General features: G+C 38.6%; 1 protein-coding gene across 2 annotated transcripts; it reads left to right on the forward strand.

The window, feature by feature from the left end:
• Positions 1-444: 444 nt before the first annotated feature.
• On the forward strand, positions 445-24,672 carry LOC126822434 (toll-like receptor 6). Of its 2 annotated transcripts, none has more exons than XM_050551345.2 (4): positions 445-772; positions 18,676-18,745; positions 19,967-20,054; positions 21,867-24,672. In XM_050551345.2, the coding sequence occupies exon 4, from the start codon at positions 21,870-21,872 to the stop codon at positions 24,270-24,272; it is 2,403 nt and encodes an 800-aa protein (XP_050407302.2). In that variant the 5' UTR covers positions 445-772; positions 18,676-18,745; positions 19,967-20,054; positions 21,867-21,869; the 3' UTR covers positions 24,273-24,672. The 2 variants fall into 2 exon arrangements, with proteins under 2 accessions (XP_050407302.2, XP_050407304.2); XM_050551347.2 differs by lacking the exon at positions 445-772 and adding an exon at positions 6,744-6,812.
• The last annotated feature ends 824 nt before the right edge of the window (positions 24,673-25,496 follow it).

Raw genomic sequence — 25,496 nt, forward strand, 5'->3', positions numbered from 1 at the left:
AGGTGTGCCGCTGGCAAAAAAAGATTGAGAAGCACTGCCATATAGCGTTAGTCCGTCGTTATTAGCCCAGACAAGTAGGACGTTAAACCCCATTTCATTTAATTTACACAATCAGATCAAAACATGTGCCTTTAAACTCAACTTAAATATCGACATCTCTAGTCTTTCCCTGAATCAATATAAATATCATTAGGCCCATCTTGTTGATAAACAGCCGGAGATTACCGAATAACAGTTTTTAATAAATACCAAATCAAAACATCGCTGATTGAAAAATACACGAAATATTTCTGGCAATCAAACATAATGGCCGCTTTAAACCGTCTACAACTACCATGTAACAAGTAGCTTATTCATAGCCCATGAAACGGTCTGTGTCTATTTGACGCGGGACTGTAACGATCTAAAGTAAATTTAGTTATTATTGCTCTGAAACAGGTGAATGTTAACAAGACCCATCGTATCAACAAACAAATTCCAATCGGATGTCACCGATGTTTGTTCCTTCCGTGAAGGCGAAGCTTTCCCCCTTCGAATCATTCTAATGAAACGCGTCTTTTGGCGAGGTTGTGATCGAAGACCTACGCTGTTTACTGTTTTCATTGCTCAAACACGCGAGTTAAGAGAAACTTTTCAATCTTTGGCTGCCATTTAATCATCGACACAAGATGTGCTTATGATTGAGAACTATTTCCTACCTTCTGAGATATCCCAGGAGCTTTATTAGACCTTTGATATTTGTTGGATTCATATCGATTGGAGCTGTGATTATGTAAGTATAATTTATATTTAATCATTTATTTTGTACACGGTGAACAGTCCATTTGCTTATTACCCCATTTTGCCTTTTCCGTTTTTCTTAGGACACCGTATTTTGTCTAATGGTTTGGATTGTTCGTACTTGGTTTTATTCTATAATTATATTTAATCATTGAATATTTTTAATTAATAATAGCAGATAACTTTATGGATAACATTCACTGGGTTTATTAACTGCAACGTTTCAATGAGGATACTCTCATCGTTATCTACATTCACTGGGTTTATTAACTGCAACGTTTCAATGAGGTTACTCTCATCGTTATCTACATTCACTGGGTTTATTAACTGCAACGTTTCAATGAGGATACTCTCATCGTTATCTACATTCACTAGGTTTATTAACTGCAACGTTTCAATGAGGTTGCACTCACCGTTATCTACATTCACTAGGTTTATTAACTGCAACGTTTCAATGAGGTTGCACTCACCGTTATCTACATTCACTGGGTTTATTAACTGCAACGTTTCAATGAGGTTGCACTCACCGTTATCTACATTCACTAGGTTTATTAACTGCAACGTTTCAATGAGGTTGCACTCACCGTTTATAAACCTGGTGAATGTTATCCATAAAGCTGTCTGTTTTTAATATCGCTTTCACCAAATGCCTTTTAAACAAGTTTTAGTTAATATTTTCTCGAAATCTCCAAAACACCATCTGAGGAGTTTTGTATCTTTAATAAGAAAAATAGGTCTACTTTTTGGCCCCAACCGTGATAATGATGACGGATATATTACGCCATGCAATGTACGGGGAGCGACCTGTCCGTTTCCAACTTCCAAATAATATTTACGCTACTGCCAATCTGAAGGATTAGACGTTTTTATTTGCACCCCCCCCCCCCCGCTCCCGCTCCAGTCGCATTACACTGACGATAGCTGTGATCCGTGTCCTACGCCTTTTCAATGCCCGTCTTCATTAGCCAAGTTGGAGTAGAACAGTAGGACGTTAAACCCAATTTCATTTCCTCTTCAACGTGCTCCTTGATGGTGTTCACTCGATTTTCGTCACATCCGACATTGGCAAGACCCATAACAATTTAAATAAACCCTGTAAAACGTATCAAATTTATATACCCTAATTATATGTAGTATTTTGCTTCAAGGGTAAAGGTGGGTGAATGAGAGGGTGGGGTGTGGGGGCGGGGTAGGGGCGTACTATCGACTAGAAAAACATATGAAAGTGATCTTATAATATGGAGCGTATCTTCTATCTTCATTAAATTAGTCCAATTACGGATGAACATGCAGATGAAACAAATGACGTTAGAGAGGGACAATCTTGTGACTGGGGCGCAATTTTAAGCCTGGTTGTTTTCGTATAATTTAGACTGTACAATTATATGCAATTGTATTGAATAAAATATTGTTTAAACCAAAATGGTTTAGCTTACGAAGTGATTGAGCATATAAAACGATTCTTCATATTAGAATATATTATTCAAGTTCGTGTTGCACATGAACCAATGCAAACCATTTAAGCTGCTGTAACGACTAAACCTTAAAATCTTATGAAATGCGAAAAATGTCAGGTTTTTTTTTTTTTTATTAAACTTGTAGACCTACAATATCAAAATCTTTACATAAGGATGTTATTGTTATAAGTGTTATGTTTGTAATAAATGCACATGAGTGCTGAAAAATCAGAGATTAGCCCAAAAAGTAAATTCGTTTTATGATGTAGGGAAAATGATTCATTACTCGTTTAATACCACATGAAATGAAATGAATAAAATAGGATTTAACGTTCTATACCGCTCTTCGGGTAAAATGATTTAACGTTCTATACCGCTCTCCGGGTAAAATGTCTCACACAGCATGCTGCTTGGAGCATGCACGTCTTTATTAACCAGGATGTACAGAAAACTATAGGACGTTAAACCCCATTTCATTTCTGTTAATTATAAATGGTTAATTAATGCATTTCTTTAAATCACGATGCGTCATTTGCATTTTTCGTTAAAATAACAAATTTCTCACGGTTTAATCCACGCTGTTATGTACTCAGGTTGATTATTTAACAGATAATTAAGAAAATTAAATCCAGATACTAAAGCTAGATAATGTCCTGGCTTGGATTCAATCAGATTTTTAGAAAAAGGGCCTATCAATAAATTTTCGCGGACATCAAAATGGCGACCGGCTTATTGCATAGCAAACAGCATAGATATATGAATTTTCAATTCCGCTTATCTTTGTAAAATCTGAACGGAATTGAACGATTTCGAACTTTTATTCCTATTATAGATTCATCTTTCACAATATTGTAGTTACAAGTGATTCTATAGCGCTAGAATGGCGCATCGCGATTTAAACAAAGACACAGTTTTACCTATTCGCCTTATTTTCAGAAAAGTGTACCCTAGATTAAATGAATATACACTAAAGTAGTTATTTGATTATATTGGCTATCAAATTGGGTTGTTTTTACAATTTGCCTTTCTTTAAGGAAATATCTTAAATTTAAAATACAAAAATTATGTACATTAAGGAAGTTATGTGGACATGTCGTTTTTAAATTTGTTATTACTTACATAACCTTTTAAGGTAATAATTGTCAATCGGCCATATTGGATTATTAGCGGTTTGTTTGTGTTAATCTTTACAGTTAATGCAAATATTGAATTAAGTGGTGAAAAATGCAAAATGGCTGTCATTTTATCACGACCATATAAAAGTTTATTTAATATGTTGAAATAATATTCAAATATTGGTCTTTACGATCTACACTTAAAGATTATTTGTTCTAGCTTAGTGAGTTGATCACGGAAGGCATTGATACGTTGTCCCTTATCCTTGACAAGGAGAACCTACGTATGAAAATCTCACCGCTGCTCCAGTTTATTTAAATAATGCTTCTAGTATTAGTACAACAAATTATTTAAAAATTATTAACAAAATATTTACCGAGAGAGAGAGGGGGCGGGGAGTAACGCCAACTCGACATAAACTAGTTCATTTTGGGACTAACATATGATTCAATTTACTCAATAATTCTCTAGCGTCTAGGGGTCTTTAGCAGTGGATGGAAACCGGAGGACCCGGAGAAAAACCACAAGGTTGGGCAGGCGCGAGGGTAACGTCAAATCGACATAAACTAGGTCATTTCGGGACTAACATATGATTCAATTTTACGCAATAATTCGCTAGCGTCTAGGGGTCTTTAGCAGTGGAAGGAAACCGAAGGACCTGGAGAACAACCACTGGGCTAGATGTATTTCACGTGCACACCTGCACGAGATGTAAACAGGGCTAGCGCTAACTCCAAACCTAACCCTACCCCAAAACTTTGTCCTAAGCCGTATCGTAGTTCTAGCCCACAATCCTCGGCAACAATTACGTGCCCTAACCCTGTTTACATCTCGTGTAACTCGGTTTGTCGTCCCCCGTCTTGTCCTGCCATACTGACAATGGGAAAACCAGGCTGGAGAATACCGACCATCCACGGGATTAAACACGATATGAGTCAGCGCTATACTCGAACAGTGCAATATAATGAATATTCTGTATTCTGAGTTAAGATACCCTTGACGTACGGGGTGGGTGGGGATGACAGAATGGTTTAACGCATGCGCTTTATATCATAAGGGGTGTCAGTGGGTAAATTGTGCATGACAAGGAGTGGGCTCTCCTGTCCAACCTCGTGGGCTTTTTTCCGTGTCCCCTGATTTCCACCCATTGCTCAATAAACTTACGCGCAAGCGATTTATTGAAATAAAATTGTGCCAATCCCGAAATGAAGTAGTTTGCGGGCATTAAACCCCATTTCGTTCTCTCCCCGTTGACACAAGACTGGGTATCACGAAGTTACTGTTGCAACCATACTGCAAATTTTCGGGAACTTTCATCTGAATCGAACCCCGGATGTCCTTATTAATAAGCCAGTACTAATCCACCGTGTAACACCTCTGATATCATTTAACAAACTGTTCCCGACCGACACGTCCATCCATGCACCCTCACTATTGGGTAGTGTGATTCTGATTACTTTTTTGTAGTCAGATTGCACTGAAGAGGTATGAAATGTCCCGGGACTAACGTACAAACAATCTCTCCTCGTTACATACTACAAGTATGGGATCCAAAACACGCCACGTGACTCAATGAAAGACGTTATGATCTAAAGGACACGCGTAGCACACCCCCCCCCCCCCCCCCAAAAAAAATAAATAATAACAACAAAAAATTGTTTTCGAATTTCTATTCTTAATGTGGACATTTGTACAAAATGAAATGGTCTGATATTATCAAGTTTCTTGACTAGGCCAGAAATAAAGTAATATCCATTAAAGTGACCGGGTTTAATTGACGTGTTGTTTACATTAATTCTAAAACAAAGTCTGTTGTGTCGGTTTTAACGATCAAAACTCCTACAGACGCCGCCATTTTGATTTCTTGTGTGTGACACAATTATCGGAAAGGGCTATTGAAAGTTATCTGTAAATGGGTATTGTTAATAGGGTAGCTATATGAATTATCTGTAAATTGATATTAATAATGCCGTAGCTATAGGAAGTTATCTGTAAATTGATATTGACAATACTGTAACTATAGGAAGTTATGTCTAAATTGATATTAATAATATCGTAGCTATAGGAAGTTATCTGTAAACTGATATTGATAATTCCGTAGTTAAATTATCTGTTAATTGATATTGATATTACCGTAGTTATAGGAAGTTATCTGTAAATTGATATTAATAATACCGTAGCTATAGGAAGTTATCTGTAAATTGATATCAATAATACCGCAGCTATAGGAAGTTATCTGTAAATTGATATTAATAATACTGACGTTATAGGAAGTTATCTGTAAATGGTATTGATAATACCGTAGTTGTAAAATACATTACTGCAAAATGAAGATATAGTTATTGGATATGTTAACAATAGTATTAATTAATCTATAGATTACAAGGATATATTACAAGTCTAATTATCTGTGCAAATCATGGGTTTGATCTTTGGTTTGTACGTGATAGCATTGTGAATACCCGTTTTATTAACTTGATTTAGCGCAGATAAGTAGAAAGTTAAACTCTGTGTCATATCTGGTCATTACGCGGGTGGGAGGGGGGCGAATGGTTAGCACGTGCACGCTGTATCATAATGTCTGTCATTGAGTCCATTGGCGTGGTTTGGATTCCCAGGTTGTATGTGACAAGGAGTGGGGTCTCCTGTCCAACCTCGTAGAATTTCTCCGGGTTCTCCGGTTTCCTCCCACTGCTAACAAAAACCTACGCGCAGGCGTATTATTGGAATAAAATTGAACCATATGTTAGTCCCAAAATTACCTACTCTCTCTCTCTCTCTCTCTCTCTCTCTCTATCTATCTCTGGTCATTACGCATCACTTGTCGGTCTGCTCCCCGTTCTGTGTATGTTTTTATGTTTGCTTTACGTTAAGAATCGTCTTAAGAAGGTAGTTTGAGTCAACGATTGATGAATGTATTCTCCAGTACCAAAAACAACCTGTTTTAATCCCGGCATTTGTCGTACTTCCTGTATCAACATCAAAACAAGTAGAACTATTTTAAGGCTCAACCGTAAGACGACAGGCTTTCCACGAGTTTTTGTGAGCATTAGAAAAACGGTAAGCCAGTCCGTTCATAACTCCATTGGTCATTCTTGGGCTAGCCAAGGTCCTGAGCATTGGAGGATAACCCGCTTTGATCTGGTCATCCTATGCAAAGAAGCCAAACGAGAAATAACTAAAGTTAGTGAAGATCTTAAGACGGGTCATTTTTCTCCTGTTTTCGTGTATCTTGTCTATTCGTAATTTAAACTTTGGCTATTTGCCTGCTGGACCCTGGAATGCATTCAACTTAACTGCGCAATATCGTATTTCTGGCCTCCATGTCAGGGAGACAAGTCGATTCGTTTTCATTTGACTAAACGGCAACCGTAAGACTGTGTTATTTGATAATTTGTTGAGAGTTTACCAGGTAATGCGTTAACCTGAATTGTTGACTAATTTCTACACAGCATTAAGGTAAATATTAATTAAAGTATATAAGTGTACTATCTAATTTGAGTGAAGTCTGTATCACTACACACCCGAGACTGTACAGCGCAGTGGACGCTTACGACTAGCCCCCCATTCCATTCACTTAATCTGATATGTTCGATTGTTTGTGATTTCTGCATAATGTGTCTTGTCCGTAGATTTGTTTGTGTAAATTATGTGTGGTGCAATCCCTCTTTGTGCTTACTTTTGGAGTAGGCCGTAGCACCGCTGTCCGGACAAAGTTTCTCTCATAGCACACTGTATTGAGGATTTCCGTCTTTATTAGCCCAGTTGGTGCAGAAAAATAGGACGTTAAACCCCATTTCATTTCATTTTTACCGTCATTATCGGGGGGGGGGGGCATAGATGTCAGAATGATTAGCACGTGCGCGTTGTATCATAAGGTTTGCCATTGAGTCAACTGGCGTGGTTTCGATTCCCCGGTTGTCCATGACAAGTAGGTTCGCCTGTCCAACCTCGAGTGGACGTTAACCCCCCTCTCTCTCTCTCTCTCTCTGGCATTGTCTGGTAAATTGTAAACGTTTCGAGTTTATGTATTCTGCTTTAGATTGTCTTTCATAATAGCTGGACCTTTTCTATACACAGTAACGTCATGGGGTTGGTACAGTGGCCCACAACCAGAATATTTCGAGTTCGAATCACGAAGGTTATTCTATGCCCACCTCGGGATTCGAACCAGGATAATCTAGTTGTGAGTTATTGCCCGAACCCTTGTTCATTGGTATAATAGTTGTATCTTTACTATACATAGTAACAACCTCAGAGTTATAAAAACACCAGCGTCCCAGCGACGTAGACAATTAGAATTGTTCATTCGTTATACACGAAGGGGTAATCTTCATATGACCGAGTGTTGTGGGTGCGATCTCTGGCTTGTGCATGGCTAGCTACGTGAATTTTTGTTCAATTGCTAAAGACCCCTGGTGGAGATGACCACATGATGTTTTCCATCGTGCTGGACTGTATTAAATGTTGTTACAACACACATAATTCAACCAGCAACTATTTAAAGGTCTTGTTTGCGATCCCGTACAGTTGACTGAGAAAGTTCCTCGGGATTTTTCAAGCATGGTCAGTGGTGCATGACGGTGGGCCAGGCAAGGAATCGTGTCTAGTGGTCTGGATGGTGTCAAAACCCGAGATCATGGGTTCAAATTCATTTGATGAAGAGTATAGATGGAAACGGCGCTTTCCGAGCAAAGTCTCCCCCATACTTACTAACTGCATGACGTATGTCCGTCTTCATTAACCCAGTTCGGAGCAGAACAGTAGAACGTTAAACACCATTTCATTTCATAGACAATGAGTACGTCCAGGGCCCTGTTTCTCGAAAGCTTAACGAAAGATAAAATCCAAATTTCAGTAGATACTTCAATTTTGATTGGCTAAGCACTAAAGTCAATCTAATATTATCCAATCAAATTACTAAAATTTGGATTTAATGTTAGTTAAAATTTCAGGCCCCGGGTTTATAACTGTCTGGATAATCTTCCTACCTAACATGAAATTTTAAAAAATGACTAGAATCTGGGGGGTTTTTATATCTGCTTGGAACGACTTGATAAATAAATAGATAGTTAGCTTGTACCTTGAAACAATACCCCCATCCCCCACCCTCCCCAGTATCTCTACCAAGGTTATGTAAGGGTTATGTAAATATACCTTTAAAGTGAAAATCCTTCCGTTTATACATCGAAATTTCCAGAGAAAGCGAGTAGATGGAAGTTCACAGATAATCCTTGAGATAAATACAGCGTGGAGGATATATATTTCACTTGTTGACATGGTTGCACAATCTAAATATTTTTTTGAATTATTTACCCCGGAGTCAAAAGGTCAACAATGGCGGTAAATATCTAACTTCCAAAAATCTTCATTGTTGTAATCGATTAAAGCGATAAAGCGTTAATCGCAGGTAATCTCCATGGTTTCGTATTGTGTGTTCACGGTTGCTATGTCAACAAGGATATGTGTATCATGAATGATTGATATTTATCGATGGGGTTTTGGAGGGTATACATGAAATTATTCGCTCTCTGGATTGTTTTCGTTTTGTTTGTGTGTTTTTCTGAGCATAAGTTGGTTTAATTTTTTCTCCGATTTCTATAACTTGATATTTGAATATTGACCCAATCGAGTTTCTGTAAAATAGCATAATTGTCCCTGTACATATTATCAATTTGATATTTGAAAAATGGCCGAATCGAGTTTCTACATAATAGTACAATCTGATTTTTTTTTGTCCAATTTCTACGCATATTATCAATTTGATATTTGAAAAATCTAGTATCTGCATACTAGCATTTTGGGACTTTCTTCTCCAATTTCTGTGCATATTATAAATTTGATATTTGACAAATGACCGAATTTTTTTCTATGGTTCATCCTTCGAAATAAATGCTGGCCCCATGTCACTGGACGTAGAGGGGGGTTGGGTGGCCGAATGGTTAGCGCGTGGGCGTTGTATCATAAGGCCTGTCATTGAGTCAACTGGCGTGGTTTCGATTCCCCGATTGTACTTGACAAGGAGTAGGGTCGCCTGTCCAACTTCGTGGGTTTTCTGCGGGTGCTCGGGTTTTTTTCCGCTGCTAATCCGCTGCGAAATGAAGTAGTTTGTGTCGAGTGGACGTTAAACCTCACTTCCCTCTCTCTCTCTCTCTCTCTCCCATGTCACTGGACGTAGGAAGTTGGGCGGGTATTTTGAGAGTCAATCTCTTGGCTGCGGTATTGGATATTTGAATTCTATCTTTATATTTAATCTGCAAGGAGTAATGTTTCTAGCGGATTTTTCAACACTGTTAGAATTTACAATTACAGTTGTTTAAAATAGTGTGACATTTGTTTTTATGTCGTAACTGTTGTGCGTAATATAAGAACTGTATTACTACCTAACCTGAAAGACGTTACAATTTATTTATCGAATATTTTTCAGGTGTCCAAATTTAGAAATACCCATCTCCATCGGATATTTTCTTTTTATTCGTGTTCGTTATTTTTTCAAGCTCGTCCTGCGAGCGGTGACATTTCTTCGATAAAAATGATTAAAATGGTTGCAATTTGTTTTCTTATTGTTTATTGTCGTAACTGTTGTGTATGATTTAAGAACTACTTAACCTGAAAAAGATTACAATTTATTTATCGAATATTTTTCCAGGTGTCCAAATTTAGAAATACACATCTCTATCGGATATCATTTTTTTTCTTCTTTTTTATTCGTTGTCGCTATTTTTGCAAGTTTGTCCTGCGACCGTTGACATTTCTTCGATAAAAATGGTTTGATATGGTTTGCATTTTTTTTTTTTTAGTTTGTCGTAACTGTTGTGTTTGATTTAAGAAATGTGTTACTACATAACCTAAAAGAGGTGAAATGAAATGAAATGGGGTTTAACGTCCTACTGCTCTGCTCCGATTGCCTGAATGTGGGTTACAATTTATTTATGGAATATTTTTCAGGTCTCCAAATGTAGAAATACACATATGTATCTTTTTTTTTTTTTTTTTTTGATTGTTGGTATTTTTTTCAAGTTTGTCGTGCGAGCGGTGACATTTCTTCGATAAAATTTGGAGTAAAAAACAAAATGGGGTTTAGCGTATTAGTTTTCTGCACAAACCAGAGTACTGAAAACTGACATACACCATGCAGTGTGCTATGATGGAAATGTTTTCAAATCAGCGACTTCCACTTACTCTCTTCTTCGAATTTCGCCAGCCAAGGGTTCTCTGTCGTGCACTTTTCCGGCGTGGTTTCCCCTTGTCAGTGGTGCAGATCTCCTGGCAGTTGGAATTTGATATAACAGTAGGTCGTAGCGCCGCTGTTCGGACATAAATTCCCTCATATCACACTGCATGGCGTATGCGCGTCTTTATTAGCCCAGACGGATCAGAACAATAGGACGTTAAACCCCATTTCATTTCTTTCACGCATGTCAATGTACACACGGGACCTCGACTATACGCTTTCTCTACACCACTGACAACGGGAAACTGAGGAAATTTCTTATCCAACACCAAAGCCATAACCTGTTTTGTTATAACCAAAGCGATTTCTAGATCCTTCTTAAACCAAGTGTCCTGAGAGAGAGAGAGAGAGAGAGAGAGAGGGGGGAGAGGATTAACGTCCACTCGATACAAACTAGGTCATTTCGGGGCAAACACATGGTTCAATTGTCTTTCATTAATTTGCTTGCGCGTAGATGTATTTAGCAGTGGGGGGAAACCGGAGGACCCGGAGAACACCCATGAGGTTGGACAGGCGACCCTACTCCTTGTCATGTACAACCATGGAATCGATACCACGCCAGTCGACCTTATGATACAGCGCGCACGTGCAAGTGTCTTGAAGTCAGGCGTCTTTCTAAATACGCTAGATAACAGGGGGAAGTGGACATACAACCCTAACCACAACCCGACCTTAACCACAACAGAATTTTCCAAATAACTATAACATTTGTGGTGTGGACAACCCTAACCACAACCCGACCTTAACCAAAACAGAATTTCCCAAATAACTATAACATTTGTGGTGTGGACTTGGCTAAAATCACCCGCTAGTATTTATTCGTTCTTAACCCTTCCCCGGACCATAAATCCTGAATCAACACAAGGGTTAACTCTGGGGAGGGTGTTAGGGTGGGGTCAACGACAGCCAACAAATAATTCAAATTTAAAGTTGAGCATGGAAATCTTGTGTCCATTTTACGTTTAATCTTGTCACTTAGTGTATTTTAAGGGAATCGTATTCTCGACAAGAATGTTCCGAGTTAATCCCTGTCCAAATTTGTCAGGGTGTAGGGAATTGGCTAGAACGTTCCAGGTTTGAATTTCGATGTGGGTTGAGTAGAACTCCGGGGTTTTCCGCTTTTCCGCTCGTTCGTTCCTGGAGTTTTGCGCCCAAGACAATCTGATAAAAATACAGATCTATATTTCGTTTCGTTTTTTTATACTTTCGATGGCCTCCACTAGATGAAGATCTGACCAGTTGTAGTGGGGGGGGGGGGTCGTGTCAGAGGTCACACGAGCGGCTTTTGACAATATGACGTCAAACATTTGATTAACCAATCAGCGTTGATTTTTCTAGTAGGTCACGCCAAAACCTCGCCGTAACAGACCGATTTATTGGCCAGTTTCTAACATCATCCAGAACGCCGGTTATAATATAACAACTCTTCCAGATCCTAATGTAGTAAAGACAAGTAAAGCGAATTTTTAAACTATAAAAAACGAAACGAAATAGGATCTATGTTTTAATCAGATAGATATAACACCCGTTTTAGTTTGCGGCTATATGGAAAGCGATCAGTAAAAGTTATAATCCACGGATATCTATGTTTGTCAAAAATATACTTTATTAACGATCAAAGCCGTATCTGGGTTTGTATATATTCAAGTTACTTATACAATCACCAAGAGGAGATCTCTTCTTAGGAGAAAATATTCATTAAAAAAACAACATGAACATACAAGAAGATTATCTACATCAATCTGAATGTTTTTTGAGGTTTGATGATTTTGTTGGCGAGCTGAATTTAGAACAAGAGGGGATCTCTTCTTATTCATTAAAAAAGACAACATAAAAATAAAACAAGATTATGTACATAATGTTAGTACGGATTGAGACGCCTTTGAAACTGCAATGCATAAAATCCGACTTGAATATCTTTAACAACTATATAAATCTAGACCTAATCTGCTGGCTGGCATAACTAATATGTTAACCGTTTCTTTGTGATAAAATATTTAACGTTTGTGGTAAGATTATGTGCACAATACAATTTACAGTGTTGACACGGTGTACATTTTGATACGTATATCCACACGACTTAAAGAGTATTTTCTGCGTGTTTCGTCCAAATACGCCCTCACTAAATAAATCTCTACTTATGTTCAAATATACGTAAAGAAGTAAAAGTGTTAAAAATGTGAATTAAATCCGAGTAGAAACTGCCTCTAGATGACATCTAAAGTCGTATTGAAATATTTTTGAAAGTGATCCGCTATTATAAATATTTACGCGCAATCTAAGATCTCAAAAATGTTTAGTTGCTAGAAAATATCCTTATACAGACGCGCTTCAGATGTTTTGAAAGCCGGAAAGCAGAAAATGGCGTTGTTACGTGACCACATAAAATGTCTACAATTCTGAACATTTAAAGAAAGTTGATTTTAGAAGTGGAGAACGTCAGAAGAATCCGTTACTTGATTTTTCTAGAAAACCAAAAGGGTTATTTTTTGTATTGTGCTAAACCTTTCTTTTTGGGACGAAAATATGGTATATTTTACTACTTGGCTTGCGAGGAGAAAACTCACGAGGTGAGGCAGGTGACCCCCTCCCCCTCCTCCCCTTTGTTACGTACACACTTGGGATCGACCTCACCACCTTGCATACGTGATGTCATACCTTATTATGATCAAGAGCCCACATGGGGTGGGATCGATCTCACGACCTTGCATATATGATGACATACCTAATTATGATCAGCTCACATATTACACAAAAACACATACTTATGGAAAAACAGCTACTTACGTCGCCCAAATAAATAAGTAGCTGTTTTTCCATAAGTATGTGTTTTTGTGTATTGCTCTACCCAGTTACTAAATGCCTCTAAAAGATTATAGCTCACATATTGGAGAGAGATGGGGTGTAGAGTCCATTCAACACATGCTCACATGCTAGATAGTCGCTAGTACGTATGGATCGTTACAAGTGCGAGGAAACAGGGGGTCCCAGACAGATTCCAAGAGTTTGCGCAGGCAATCCTACTCCTTGTCACTGTCAAGCTTGGGGTTAGACCACTCGTCTCCCACCCCGGTCATCCGTTATACGTTGATTCCACCCAACGCACCTTGCAAACATACAGTTTACAACCCAACAAAAAGATTATTTAACTTTCCGTGCTAGCCCCAGAGACGCCAGCCCTGACACGTGAAGGACGGGCTGGAAAAATACCGGAATATCTCTCTACGTCCATTGTAGTCGCGAGTCCAGTTTCCGAACCGCTTGCCTACCATGCCCCGATCGCACCACCCATCCACCAAAGAAATAATGTTCAATTGTTATCCATAATTTCTCACTCTTTTTCGTTTCATCTGTTTTAACCTAATGTGTGTTCTGTTTTTTTTTTATTTCCTCTCTCCATTGTTTTAATTTCTCGGGTTTGTCAATTTCCATGCTCAGGCTGAAAATAAATATGTCGAATTCGTCAAACAAGAAAGTTGGTCGTTCATGCTAGAATGTGTTTTAATTTCAAGCTTCTCTTTCATTGAATACCGATTTTAACCTGTCACTTTTTGATTCGAGAAATTGAAAAAAAATCTGTTATTTCGTAGACATGACAAGGCTCACACAAATGCCCCCAAACCTTGCCATAGATGTTATTTCGTTCAGGTACGTCGATAACTCTGTAAGCATAGCATAGTTCTTTTTACAGGTATACATGTAACAAGAAGGAACTATTTGAACAGTTTAACCTCGCTGTGCCCATACAGATTAAACTTATAACTTAAAAGAAGAGAGAGAGAGAGAGAGAGAGAGAGAGAGAGAGAGGTTAACGTCCACTCGACAAAAACTAGGTCATTTCGGGACTAACGTATGGTTCAATTTTATTTCAATCATTCGCTTGCGCTTAGGGATCTTTAGCAGGGGGAGGAAACCGGAGGACCCGGAGAAAACCCACGAGGTTGGACAGGTGACCCTACTTCTTGTCACGTACAACCGGGAAATCGAAACCACGCCAGTTGACTCAATGACAGACCCCATAATACAACCCACACACTCTAACCACTCGGCCACCCAACTCGCCCTTGAGGTGGGGGGGGGGGCTGGAGATAGTCAAAGAGGTTGGACAGGTCACCCTACTCCTTATCATGTACAAGCGAGGAGTCAAAACCACGCCATTTGACTTAATGATAGACCTAATGATCTAAAGCGCACGTTTTAGACCATTCCGCCAACCAACCCTATATGTCTATTTCAAACTTCGATCATACAGAAAGTAGCAGAGATTGCATAATGGCAATTCTGTTTAACAGTATTATAATCATTATGCCGACCGCCCCGCCCCCACCTGTGTCTATTTCAACCTTCGATCACACAGAAAGTAGCAGAGATTGCATAATGGCAATTCTGTTTAACAGTATTATAATCATTATGCCGACCGCCCCGCCCCCACCTGTGTCTATTTCAACCTTCGATCATACAGAAAGTAGCAGAGATTGCATAATGGCAATTCTGTTTAACAGTATTATAACCATTATGTTAAAAGGCATCATAACAGATGAAAGCAACAAAGATTAAAGTCCCCAAACTGTTTAACCTGACATTATATTTAAATCCAGCCATTTTGTTTGTTTGTACCTTAATAACACATCTGTTATGTTAATACTCCACACAGACAAATGTAAACAGAATTATAAATACACATATTAGAAAATGTAAATAATCTTAGAACAGGTTTAATGTTATTGTATTAAGAATTTGGCAAATATTTAATGCTGACTGGTTTGTCAGTTGTGCATGACAAATGAAATGGGGTTTAACGTCCCACTGTTCTGCTCCTATACTGGGTTAATGAAGATGGGCATACAGTGTGCTATGAGGAAAATTTGGCCCTAGCAGCGGCACTATGGCCTACTCCTATATTGAAATGGGGTTTAACGTGCCACTGGTCTGCTCCTATACTGGGTTAATGAAGACGGGCATACGCCATATAGTGTGCTATGAGAGGAATTTTGCCCGGGCAGCGGCACTATGGCCTACTCTTATATTGAATTCCTACTGCCAAGGAATCTTTTCCGTGTATCCCATCCGAACGACTAGAATCTGTCCTTATCAGGCCCTCCGTCCTGCATCACTGACAAGGGGAAACCATGTTGGAAAATGGAGGTGTAAATGAAAGGGATCTAACCTTTATTTTTGGTCCGATCCGAAAGACTAGACATTGTTCCTTGTTAGTCCCTCCGTCCTACACCATTTGGAAATCAAAGGAAACTTTCACGACCAACACCGGAATCGAACTTAGACTGGGGACCCCCGTATAAACTTTAACATCCTTCATCTAGTGGATGTGGTATATTCATACCCTTGTTTTAAATTTAACACTTAACTCGTCGAATCGATATCGATTGGTGTTCCTGTCGCTATTTCGACAAAAAAAAACAAAAAAAAACAACGTAAAACTCCACGTGAAAAGTCAATGCAACGTTATTTTAGCACCGTGTTGAAGCATTTCAAATATTAAAATGAAAAAAAAAATGTCTGTTTTCGCAGATATTCAGTTTAAGATGTAATGATTTCTCCCTTTGTAAATTTGGGTGTTGGACCAGTAAGATTTGTAATATTGATTGCAATGGAAGAATGCAGGTGAAACAATACAGGTGATTTTGAACATTTTATATGTAGTTGGGATTATTGCTCAAAGGAGAGAGAGAGAGAAAGAGAGAGAGAGAGATATCCCGACCTACTCCTTGTCACGTACAAGAGGGGAATCGAAACCACGCCACTGGACTCAATGACAAAACTTCTGGTACAACGCGCACGCATTTACTACAACTGGTCTAATAAAGAACGAAGCAGGCCTGGATTAACCTTGTATGGGGTGGAGAGTAAATGGTGAGGGGGGTTGGGCAGAATTAAGAAAAAAGAGGAGGGACCAGTGCGGTACGAAGACTCCTTTCATAAAATGTTGAATAATAGATTCATTTTGGTTCATTCCAAATAAGAGTAGTCCGTCGCGCATTTGTCCGGGCAGAATTTCCGTCATAGCACAGTGCATGGCGTATGTAGGTCTTCAGTAGACCAGTCGGTACAGAACAGAAGGACGTTAAACCCCATATCATTTTCATTTTTCATTTGATTTCACAAACGGGTCTCATCTCCGCTCGTTTGTACATCCCCACCCACCCCCACCCATCTCTTCTCTCTTCCGTCTTCTTTGGAAGTCGTGGTGGTTCAGTGAGTTAAAACACTGACTCACTAACTTAGTGCATCTAATGGAATTTTAATTCTTCGTCTAGATGAATGTCACCTAACCTTGAATTATCTCCCTTTGTCTGGAAGAATCTCACACAATCTAAAATTACCTCTGTTTGTTGAGATGCTAAACTGCAATGATTATCTTATTGATTACGTCATTTCCTGGACAAACACTAGCGAAAGGTTTGCGTCATCGATGCCGTTAACTATATATATTTGGTACATTGTTTCTATGTTAAACACTCTCCTTCACCTGGACGCGCTTCAAATTCCCAACACACCATGGAATAAATACGCTGTAATTAATTTGAAAGATTCCCTGTTAAAATGTGAGATTTTTTGTGTTAAACGTGTTGTTTTTTAAACTTTAAATGGTGTCTCGGGGGAGAACTTGTTTATTTGTACACGGTTCGAATTCTTGAAACTCCACTTTTCGTTTAATTAATTTGTTTCATTTGACTACAGGAAATTGATTTGGTGAGAACAAACTGGGAAATCGAAATAGTTCTCAAGGCAGAATTTCAGAAAACATTAGTTTGTTTCATTCGGAGTGTACACCAGCAAATAAAGCGTACATAACTTAGATTTAGTAAGAACGTGCGAAGTTTACGTCAGAGTGAATACCTCTTTATTTAATCAATGGAATGTTTGTAACAGTGCCGTGGGTCATGAGAAAATCTCAAAATTGCCATTTACGGAAATAAACGAGTATGATGCATCCACGAGATATGATACTATTGTTCTTTTCTAAAACACCTCGGGGGGGGGGGGGGGTCTGATTGGTTAGCAGGCGCGCGCTGTATCTTAAGGTCTGTCATTGAGTCAACTGACGTGGTTTCGATTCCCCGGTTGTATGTGACAAGGAATAGGTTCGCCTGTCCAACCTCTTAGGTTTTCTCCGGGCCCTCCGGTTTCCTCTCACTGCTAAAGACCCCTACGCGCAAGAGAATTATTGAAATAAAGTTGAACCATATGTTAGTCCCGAAATGAGCCAGTTTGTGTCGAGTGGACGTTAAACTCAATTTCCCCCCCCCTCTCTCTCACTCTCTCTCTCTCTCTCTCTCTCTCTCCAAAACACTTCATAAATTTCTTATCTATTTAAACTCACTGTTCACCATTTGAAGGATTTTTAATCTCTTGAACCTCTAAACATCCAGGCGATATATCTAGTCAACCTGAAGCCAGCGCCACCTGTGATAGTCGCTTGTCAGGGTAACCGGGGGGGGGGGGTATATCTATTTGTTAAGGCCAGCTCAATTTTTGTCAAGGTCGTTGAGATGCAAATAAAGTTAGGACACGTGATTGTTGGCGAGGGTTAAAGTAGGTTAGGGTTAAGGTAAGCATTGGGGCTAGGTCCAGGGATAGCCCTGTTTATATCTCGTGACCTATGACGAAAAATTGAGCTTGCCTTATCATTTGGAGGGTATCTGCTCAGCTACATTTTTTTTTAAACAACTTTTATCAGACCTTTACCATCAGATAATGGGGTGGGAAGGGCATTCAAAGCGCGATATAATGATACTGAGATATGTGATATCACAATTAATGCTTTGCATCAACGATAATGAATTACCATATGATCCTATTAATCCATAATAAAAATTGACGTCAAACGGGGTGTTGGATATTTCTCATTAAAAAGCTCATCAGTGTGTATGTTCGCCTGCGTAATTTGGAGAGGATGGTGAAATCATACATTGTCAACTGCCAAACTCCCTCCTGCAAAAATTCCTGGATCCGCCCTTGCATACCACACGATGGGCTAAAACTCTAGGCATTATTGTAGAGTTCCCTATATAGTTATTGTTGTTACCATGAATATAATAATGATCAATGTATGTTTGTATATTTTAGAAGTTGATTTTGAAGAAACAGAATCTGAAGTCAACAATCTTTATATCAGAGAACAAATGGATGTTGAAAGGTATTTTATTTTATTTTATTTTATATAAAGATATATCTTATAAAACACAAATGTTACTAGTAGCTAACAAGAACAACAAAACAGCAACCGCATAATGGCGGATGTTTATTATAATTTCATACTCGGATAATTGAAACTATAAGGGGAATCGGGAAACTACAAACCCGCTGGTACCTTATACACAAAAACTTAAAGATACATTATGGGGGATTAGATATGTTGAACATTTCAGCAGTCAAATTGCTCAACTCTGAACCGAGATGTGAGCTTTGGAATTTTAAGCCTAGCCACGATCATCATTACTATAGTCGGTACAATAAAAAACATATTGAAATATTTTAGTCTTTCAAATATTTTAGATTTGTTTTGTGAATAAGGCACAACTTGTATAAACTATTGTACATATTAAATTTCAATGAAACATTATGTTTGAAATCCAAGATTTTAAACTTACACCGGAGATCACTTAATTGACGATTTAAACAGTATAGGCAAAATAGTGTAATCAGCAAATGGACTGTTCACCGTGTACAAAATACACGACAAACAGTGGTAACAGGTGTCCGGAGACAGTTTAAAATGAGAACTTAAACAAATACAATCATGCACATATTTTACAATTGACGAGAATCTGAATTTTATTGATTCTATAACCAATGTCGATGGTGAGTGCAGACATAACTTTTCAAATATTTCCTATTAAATATCAATGACATCTTCAATATCCTCACACCTGGGCGGATTATACGCAGGTGTTTAAGACAATTTCAATATTAAAACCACAGATCTTCATTCCTATTTTTCTCTTTAGATTGATTATTTTATTTAGAAAACAAAACCAGATTTTCAATGATAGATGATCTTTCAGCGTGGATTCAAGATTGTTTACCCAAGATTTATAGGGGTCGATCTAATCTGTTGTTGATATTTTGGGCCTGGACGTCGGCGTTTCCGAGGACATTTTGCTAAGTGGTACACGCATCTATTTTTACATCAGGTTTATACAGCTGACAGATCATTTCTCCGAGATCCCGTATACACCTCTGTCAACAGTTGGAACTCGAAAGAAGAGTTTCCCTTCCCCCTGCCCATGTAAAATGTCTCCCATAGAACACTGCATGACTTTTGTACGTCCTCATTAGCCCATTTGATGTATAAAAGAAACACGTTAAAGCCCATTTCTTTTATTTTTGATGTAATAAATATAAATTTTTAACGTAGGAAATTTAACAGAAATGTGTAGTTGAAACGGAAGTGCAAGTATTAAAGTAAACAGGTTGTCATAGTGACAGTAATAACTATTATCCAGGTACTGTAATTAATAATCTATCTGATGGTGAAAGGTTGGTGCTTGGATTATCCAGGAATTTATTTAAACTGTTATAGAATGGTGTTCTGGTGAATGTTTATATTGTGGTAGCTATGAACTGTACAAGCAAACAAAAACACATCACTAGGATGTTATATTTTTGGTTTTTGGTTTTATATAAATTCACATTGTAGCGATGTCCATGGTATATATAATACCGTCATGAGACGAGACTGGGATTTATTTGCGGGGATCGAGAGTTACCCCCTACCCCCTTCCGTTCGAAAAATGTCAACTGACATTTCGAATTCGTCGCTGATTGGGTGACAATAATATAAGAAAACTGATAGACATAAATCCCCCAGTAACTGTAACCTACCGACATTACCTTAGTGACACGGTGCTGTCCTTTGAGCCCTTTGACAATATAATAAGGAATACTTTGATAACTACAAGAAAGATGGGACTGCTGAAATCCTCCCGACAATCGATTACTTTAATCTCTTCACCATCCACCCTCTAGGTTAACTATTGCCTCGATCGTGTTTGGTACTGCTGCTCATCTGACAGTTATAATAAGGATGGCACTATTAGGATGATCTGACAATATAGTAAAGACGAAACTGTTAGAATGATCTGATAATATACTAAGGACGAAACTGTTAGGATGAACTGACAACATAGTAAGGACGGCACTGTTAGAAACATCTGACAATATAGGAAGGACGACACTTTTAGAAACATCTAACAAAAATATAGTAAGGACGGCGCTGTTAGGGGGATCTAACAATATAGTAAGGACGGCATTGTTAGGATATATAGTAAGGATGGCATTGTTATGGTGATCTGATAATATAGTAAGGACGACACCGTCCGTTAGAATGATCTGACAATATAGTAAGGATGATCGGACAATATAGTAAGGATGGTCTGACAATATAGTAAGGACGACACTGTTAGGACCATCTGACAATATAGTAAGGACGACACTGTTACGAACACCTGACAATAATATACTAAGAAGGGGTCTGCTCTATTCCCTCTGACAATGTATTAAGGCGGGGACTGAACTTTAGATTATTATAATGTCTGCGACACCCTCGGTGGTTCACTATTGCTTCTAGTGTATGTTGTTGTATGTTGATCACTTTAATGGTTTGGGTTTTTAGATATTTTCAGAATGATGTATTGTGGGTGCACGTGAGTAAATGCAGTATTGATGTTGTTCTTTAGTGTTGTCTTTGGTGAATTACATATATATATATATATATATTTGTATCTCATCTGGTATCGTCTCAATTTGCCCCGCTATTTAAAGTTATATTCGCTTCGTCCGCTTCGACTCTAGTTGATATCGCAGACACGCTTAACTCAATATGGGTAAAACACAGATTCTCTTTCATATCGTTTCTGTGATTGCAATTTCGCATTATACGACTAAATCCAATGCTGAAAAATGTAAATAATGAGAGTATAGGAGTTTGTTGGTATAAATTGAGTAATGAATCTAAACGTCGTTTTTAATTAATCGAAAATCCCCAGCATTTCCAGCAACCTTATCAGGAGAAGACGTTTATATGTTGTTATAACTTTTGTCTAACCCTATAGTAATGTACAATTTAATGTCATTATTTGCTTGATAACGACGACAACCCCTACGTTGAAACGTCGCTAGAAATAAGCCTCTAAGTTAACTGGTATCCTATATAATTGTACTACATGTTATTCTATTTTAGTTATTAAATTCTACTTGAACAACTTATCCATTTGTTTGGTCGATAATAATGCATTGCTGTCCCCTTTTTATTCCAGAAAATGAATTCAGTGTTAGTTTTGATCATCGTCGTGTACCTGGTGGTATTAAGTACAGGTCGTGAGCAGGGGTTCGTCTACTGTCCAGCGTATCCTTGTACGTGTGAACCTAAAAATGGACAACTGGTCATCAACTGTAGATTCCTTTATCTCACAGAGCTTCCGAAATTCCTGTCTTTCGATGGTCGCGTTCGGGAGTTATCTCTAAAGAAAAACAGCATCCGTTCTTTGCCCGCGGGTGCATTCATCGGACTCAAAGTGGAAGTGATTGATTTGACAGAAAACATTGTAACGGTGATCAACGAGAAGGCGTTTATGGGCTTGGAGGATACGCTAGAGGAGCTTCACATACAAGTGTACGCCATGCAATCCTTGCCCATTAAAGCCCTCGCCAATCTGAAGAAACTTCGGGTACTAAGAATCATCGGTTGTCGAGTGCCCACACTGGAAAGCAACACTTTTGCTGACTTAACGCACCTGGTAGAGTTACATCTGATCTCATGCCGCATCAATCATATTGAACCAGGGGGAATCGCGTCATTGGTCAACCTCCAGATCCTGAACTTGGCCAACAACAACATTCGCTTTCAGCATCTCAGAGAGGTGGCCAAATTGAAGGAGTTGCGTAAACTCATACTGTCCCAAAATCAACTGCAGGTTCTTGGCAGTAACGTATTTAGTGAGTTGCTCCACCTTCGACATATCGATCTACAGAATAATCAAATAGCGAGTATCGATAGGAATGCGTTCAAAAATCTGGAATATTCTTTAGAGTATCTCCAATTGTCCAATAACAAAATACACGACAAAGCTCTCCATTCAATCAGACCTTTGAAGAACCTTCGAGAGCTAATTCTATCTGATAACAGTCTGGTTAATTTACCCACCGATTGTTTCGAGAAGCTTGAGCTAATCGCGAGTCTTGATCTACAGAGAAATAAAATTGAGCGACTGCGAAAACGATCTTTGAAGGGGACCGAGAAATATTTACAAGTCTTCAAAATGAGCGGCAACCCATTGCGTAAAATAGAAAATGACACTTTCGTAGAACATGGCTCGATTAAAGCAGTTTTTATGGACAACACAAATCTCGGAGGCAAGATCCACGCTTCTAATTTTCACGGTTTAGAAAAGTCACTTGATATTCTGAGCATCAAAAACAGTAACCTTACAACTGGCGACCTTCTTGCGCTCGGAAACCTACGGTCATTGAAAGTGCTCACGCTCTCGGAAAACCGAATCAAGCGTGTTCCTAAGGATTCTTTCTTGAACACGAAGCGGATGCAAAAGATAGATTTATCTAAAAACAAAATTTCTCTTATTTCCAATGAAGCTTTTCGTGGTATCGAGATTTCGCTCGAATCCGTTGACCTCTCCGACAATAAAATCGCTGTTATATCTAAATGTACGTTTGAACGCTTTCCGCACCTCAGTGACATCCAACTTAGCAACAATCCCTTGATTTGCGATTGTCAAATGGTCTGGTTATATCATTGGCTGAAGCTTCACCATCCTGATTTTTCTCGCTCTCTTTTAGATTGGGTTTGCGCCGCGCCGAACAGAAATAAACAAACACCCTTTAGGTTGTTGAAACCGAAGGATTTCGGGTGTAGCAGTATTTCAAAGAACGAAACATGTGAATGGAAAATCGATTCCGCAGCTAATCCACTTAGTCTCACGGCTCTGGGGGTTGTGCCTTCTCCCTTACTTCCTGTTGATATGATGGGCACAAGAATAGAAGTAACTCTGCAGACAGCTGTGGTTAACGTCATATTGGTCACGTGGAACAGCACCAGTACTCACGAGATCGGTGGTTACCGAGTGATCATGCGCCGAATAAACGATTCTGTGGAAGAACGTGACGTAACTGTGACATCCGAAATACATCGTCAGTTATTTGCGAATGTTCCAAGCGATATTGAATTTGAAATATGTGTGATTGTTTTATCATCAAAAGTGGTGCCCATGGGAAGAGATTGTGAAAGCATCGCCATAGTCCCACAAAATACAACCATCCTTGATCCAGCAAGAACATTCGAGAACTCGGGGTTTGTTACCCTGTTGTGGGCCTACACATTAGGCAGTCTAGCAGCGACCGGTGTATTTGTCATGGTGGCCATCTGTGTGCTGAAACGAAGACGAGAAATAAAAAAGGCTAAACCATTTAGTCCCGGTTATCCAGCGTGGGCAGGGATGTTATACGGTCGTCCGGAACACCCAAGTCAGGGGCCGCCATCTTGTTATTTTTCAGCTAATTCAGCAGGGTTCGACGATTCTGATTTAAATCCTGACTGTTGCACGACTCATGGTCGGTGTAGCACTGTCAGCACATTCCGGCGCCACCTGCCGGCAAATTATATAGTGACTTCTGCAGACTTAAATGACGATTTTTATTTCCATTTTTAGATAAAGTGAAATATCGACATGTTTTCCATGCATCGTCATTGAACTAAAAACTGTGATAGGACATTTTGTTACTTAAATAAAGACAGTTTTTGAAGACTCTTAACCCAAACCGTGGTATATTAAATACAGACCAATCGTATGTCTAACATTTTGTGTTTTCGCAGCGGAAGTCGGGTACTCCCTTTTAAGGTATGTAGCCTACACTTTTTGCAATCGGTAATTATAGTCAGTCGAAGGAGAATAAATCTACGAGCCGCCATATTGGAAGTTTCCAACATGATCGAAGGTAAAGTTAAAAATATTATGATAGGTGTGCTTTATTTATTTTTTTTTTTATTTTTATTTGTTTAAAAAATTGATTTGAGGCTTCGCGGCTGGTTTGGTTTGAAGACAAAACTTTGGAATGAAGGCTTTGAAGATTTTGATAATTCAGTGTGGTTTGTTTACTAACTGCCATCTTTCCAGACATTCCCCTTTATGTTGTTATATCTATATTGTATCTAGAGTATCTGAGCCTATGTTCTAGTTAGGCCTATATTGTATGTATATAATGTAGGCCCCCATATTCTAGTTAGGCCTATATTGTATCTATATAATGTAGGCAACTATATTCTAGTTAGGCCTATATGGTATCTATATAATGTAGGCCCCTATATTCTAGTTAGGCCTATATGGTATCTATATAATGTAGGCCCCTATATTCTAGTTAGGCCTATATGGTATCTATATAATGTAGGCCCCTATATTCTAGCTAGGCCTATATTGTATCTATATTATCTGGCCTATATTCTAGTTATGTCTATATCATATCTATATTATCTAGGCCTATATTGTATCTATATTATCTAGGCCTATATATCTAAGAAATAACTTATAGTGTCACTAGAAGAAAGTAATCTGAAGTGAGTAGATTTTGTAAAATAAAATAAAATAATTTGAAATGCTACTGCACTATGGACTGTTTTGATAATGCCAATTCCGGAAGTTCACTTACTATTTTGACACTGCCGATTCCGGAAGTCACCTTACCATTTCAATTATGGCCATTCCGGAAGTACACTTCAAGGTGGGCTACTGGCCATTCCCTTCTGCCAAGTAGCTAGAGCTTTTGAAATATTACACCCATTAGCTATAAGTAGTGACAGATGACATGCATGAGGCAGGGTGTGCACACTCTTTCAAGAACACCTGATGCCACTTCCTATACTTTAGAATTGTTATAGC

The sequence above is a fragment of the Patella vulgata genome, chromosome 5, assembly GCF_932274485.2.
Source record: "Patella vulgata chromosome 5, xgPatVulg1.2, whole genome shotgun sequence".
NCBI classification, from domain to species: domain Eukaryota; kingdom Metazoa; phylum Mollusca; class Gastropoda; family Patellidae; genus Patella; species Patella vulgata.

What these genes read in the sequence shown, in the direction of transcription:
- LOC126822434 (XM_050551345.2), top strand. Translation starts at nt 21,870, where the DNA reads ATGAATTCAGTGTTAGTTTTGATCATCGTCGTGTACCTGGTGGTATTA.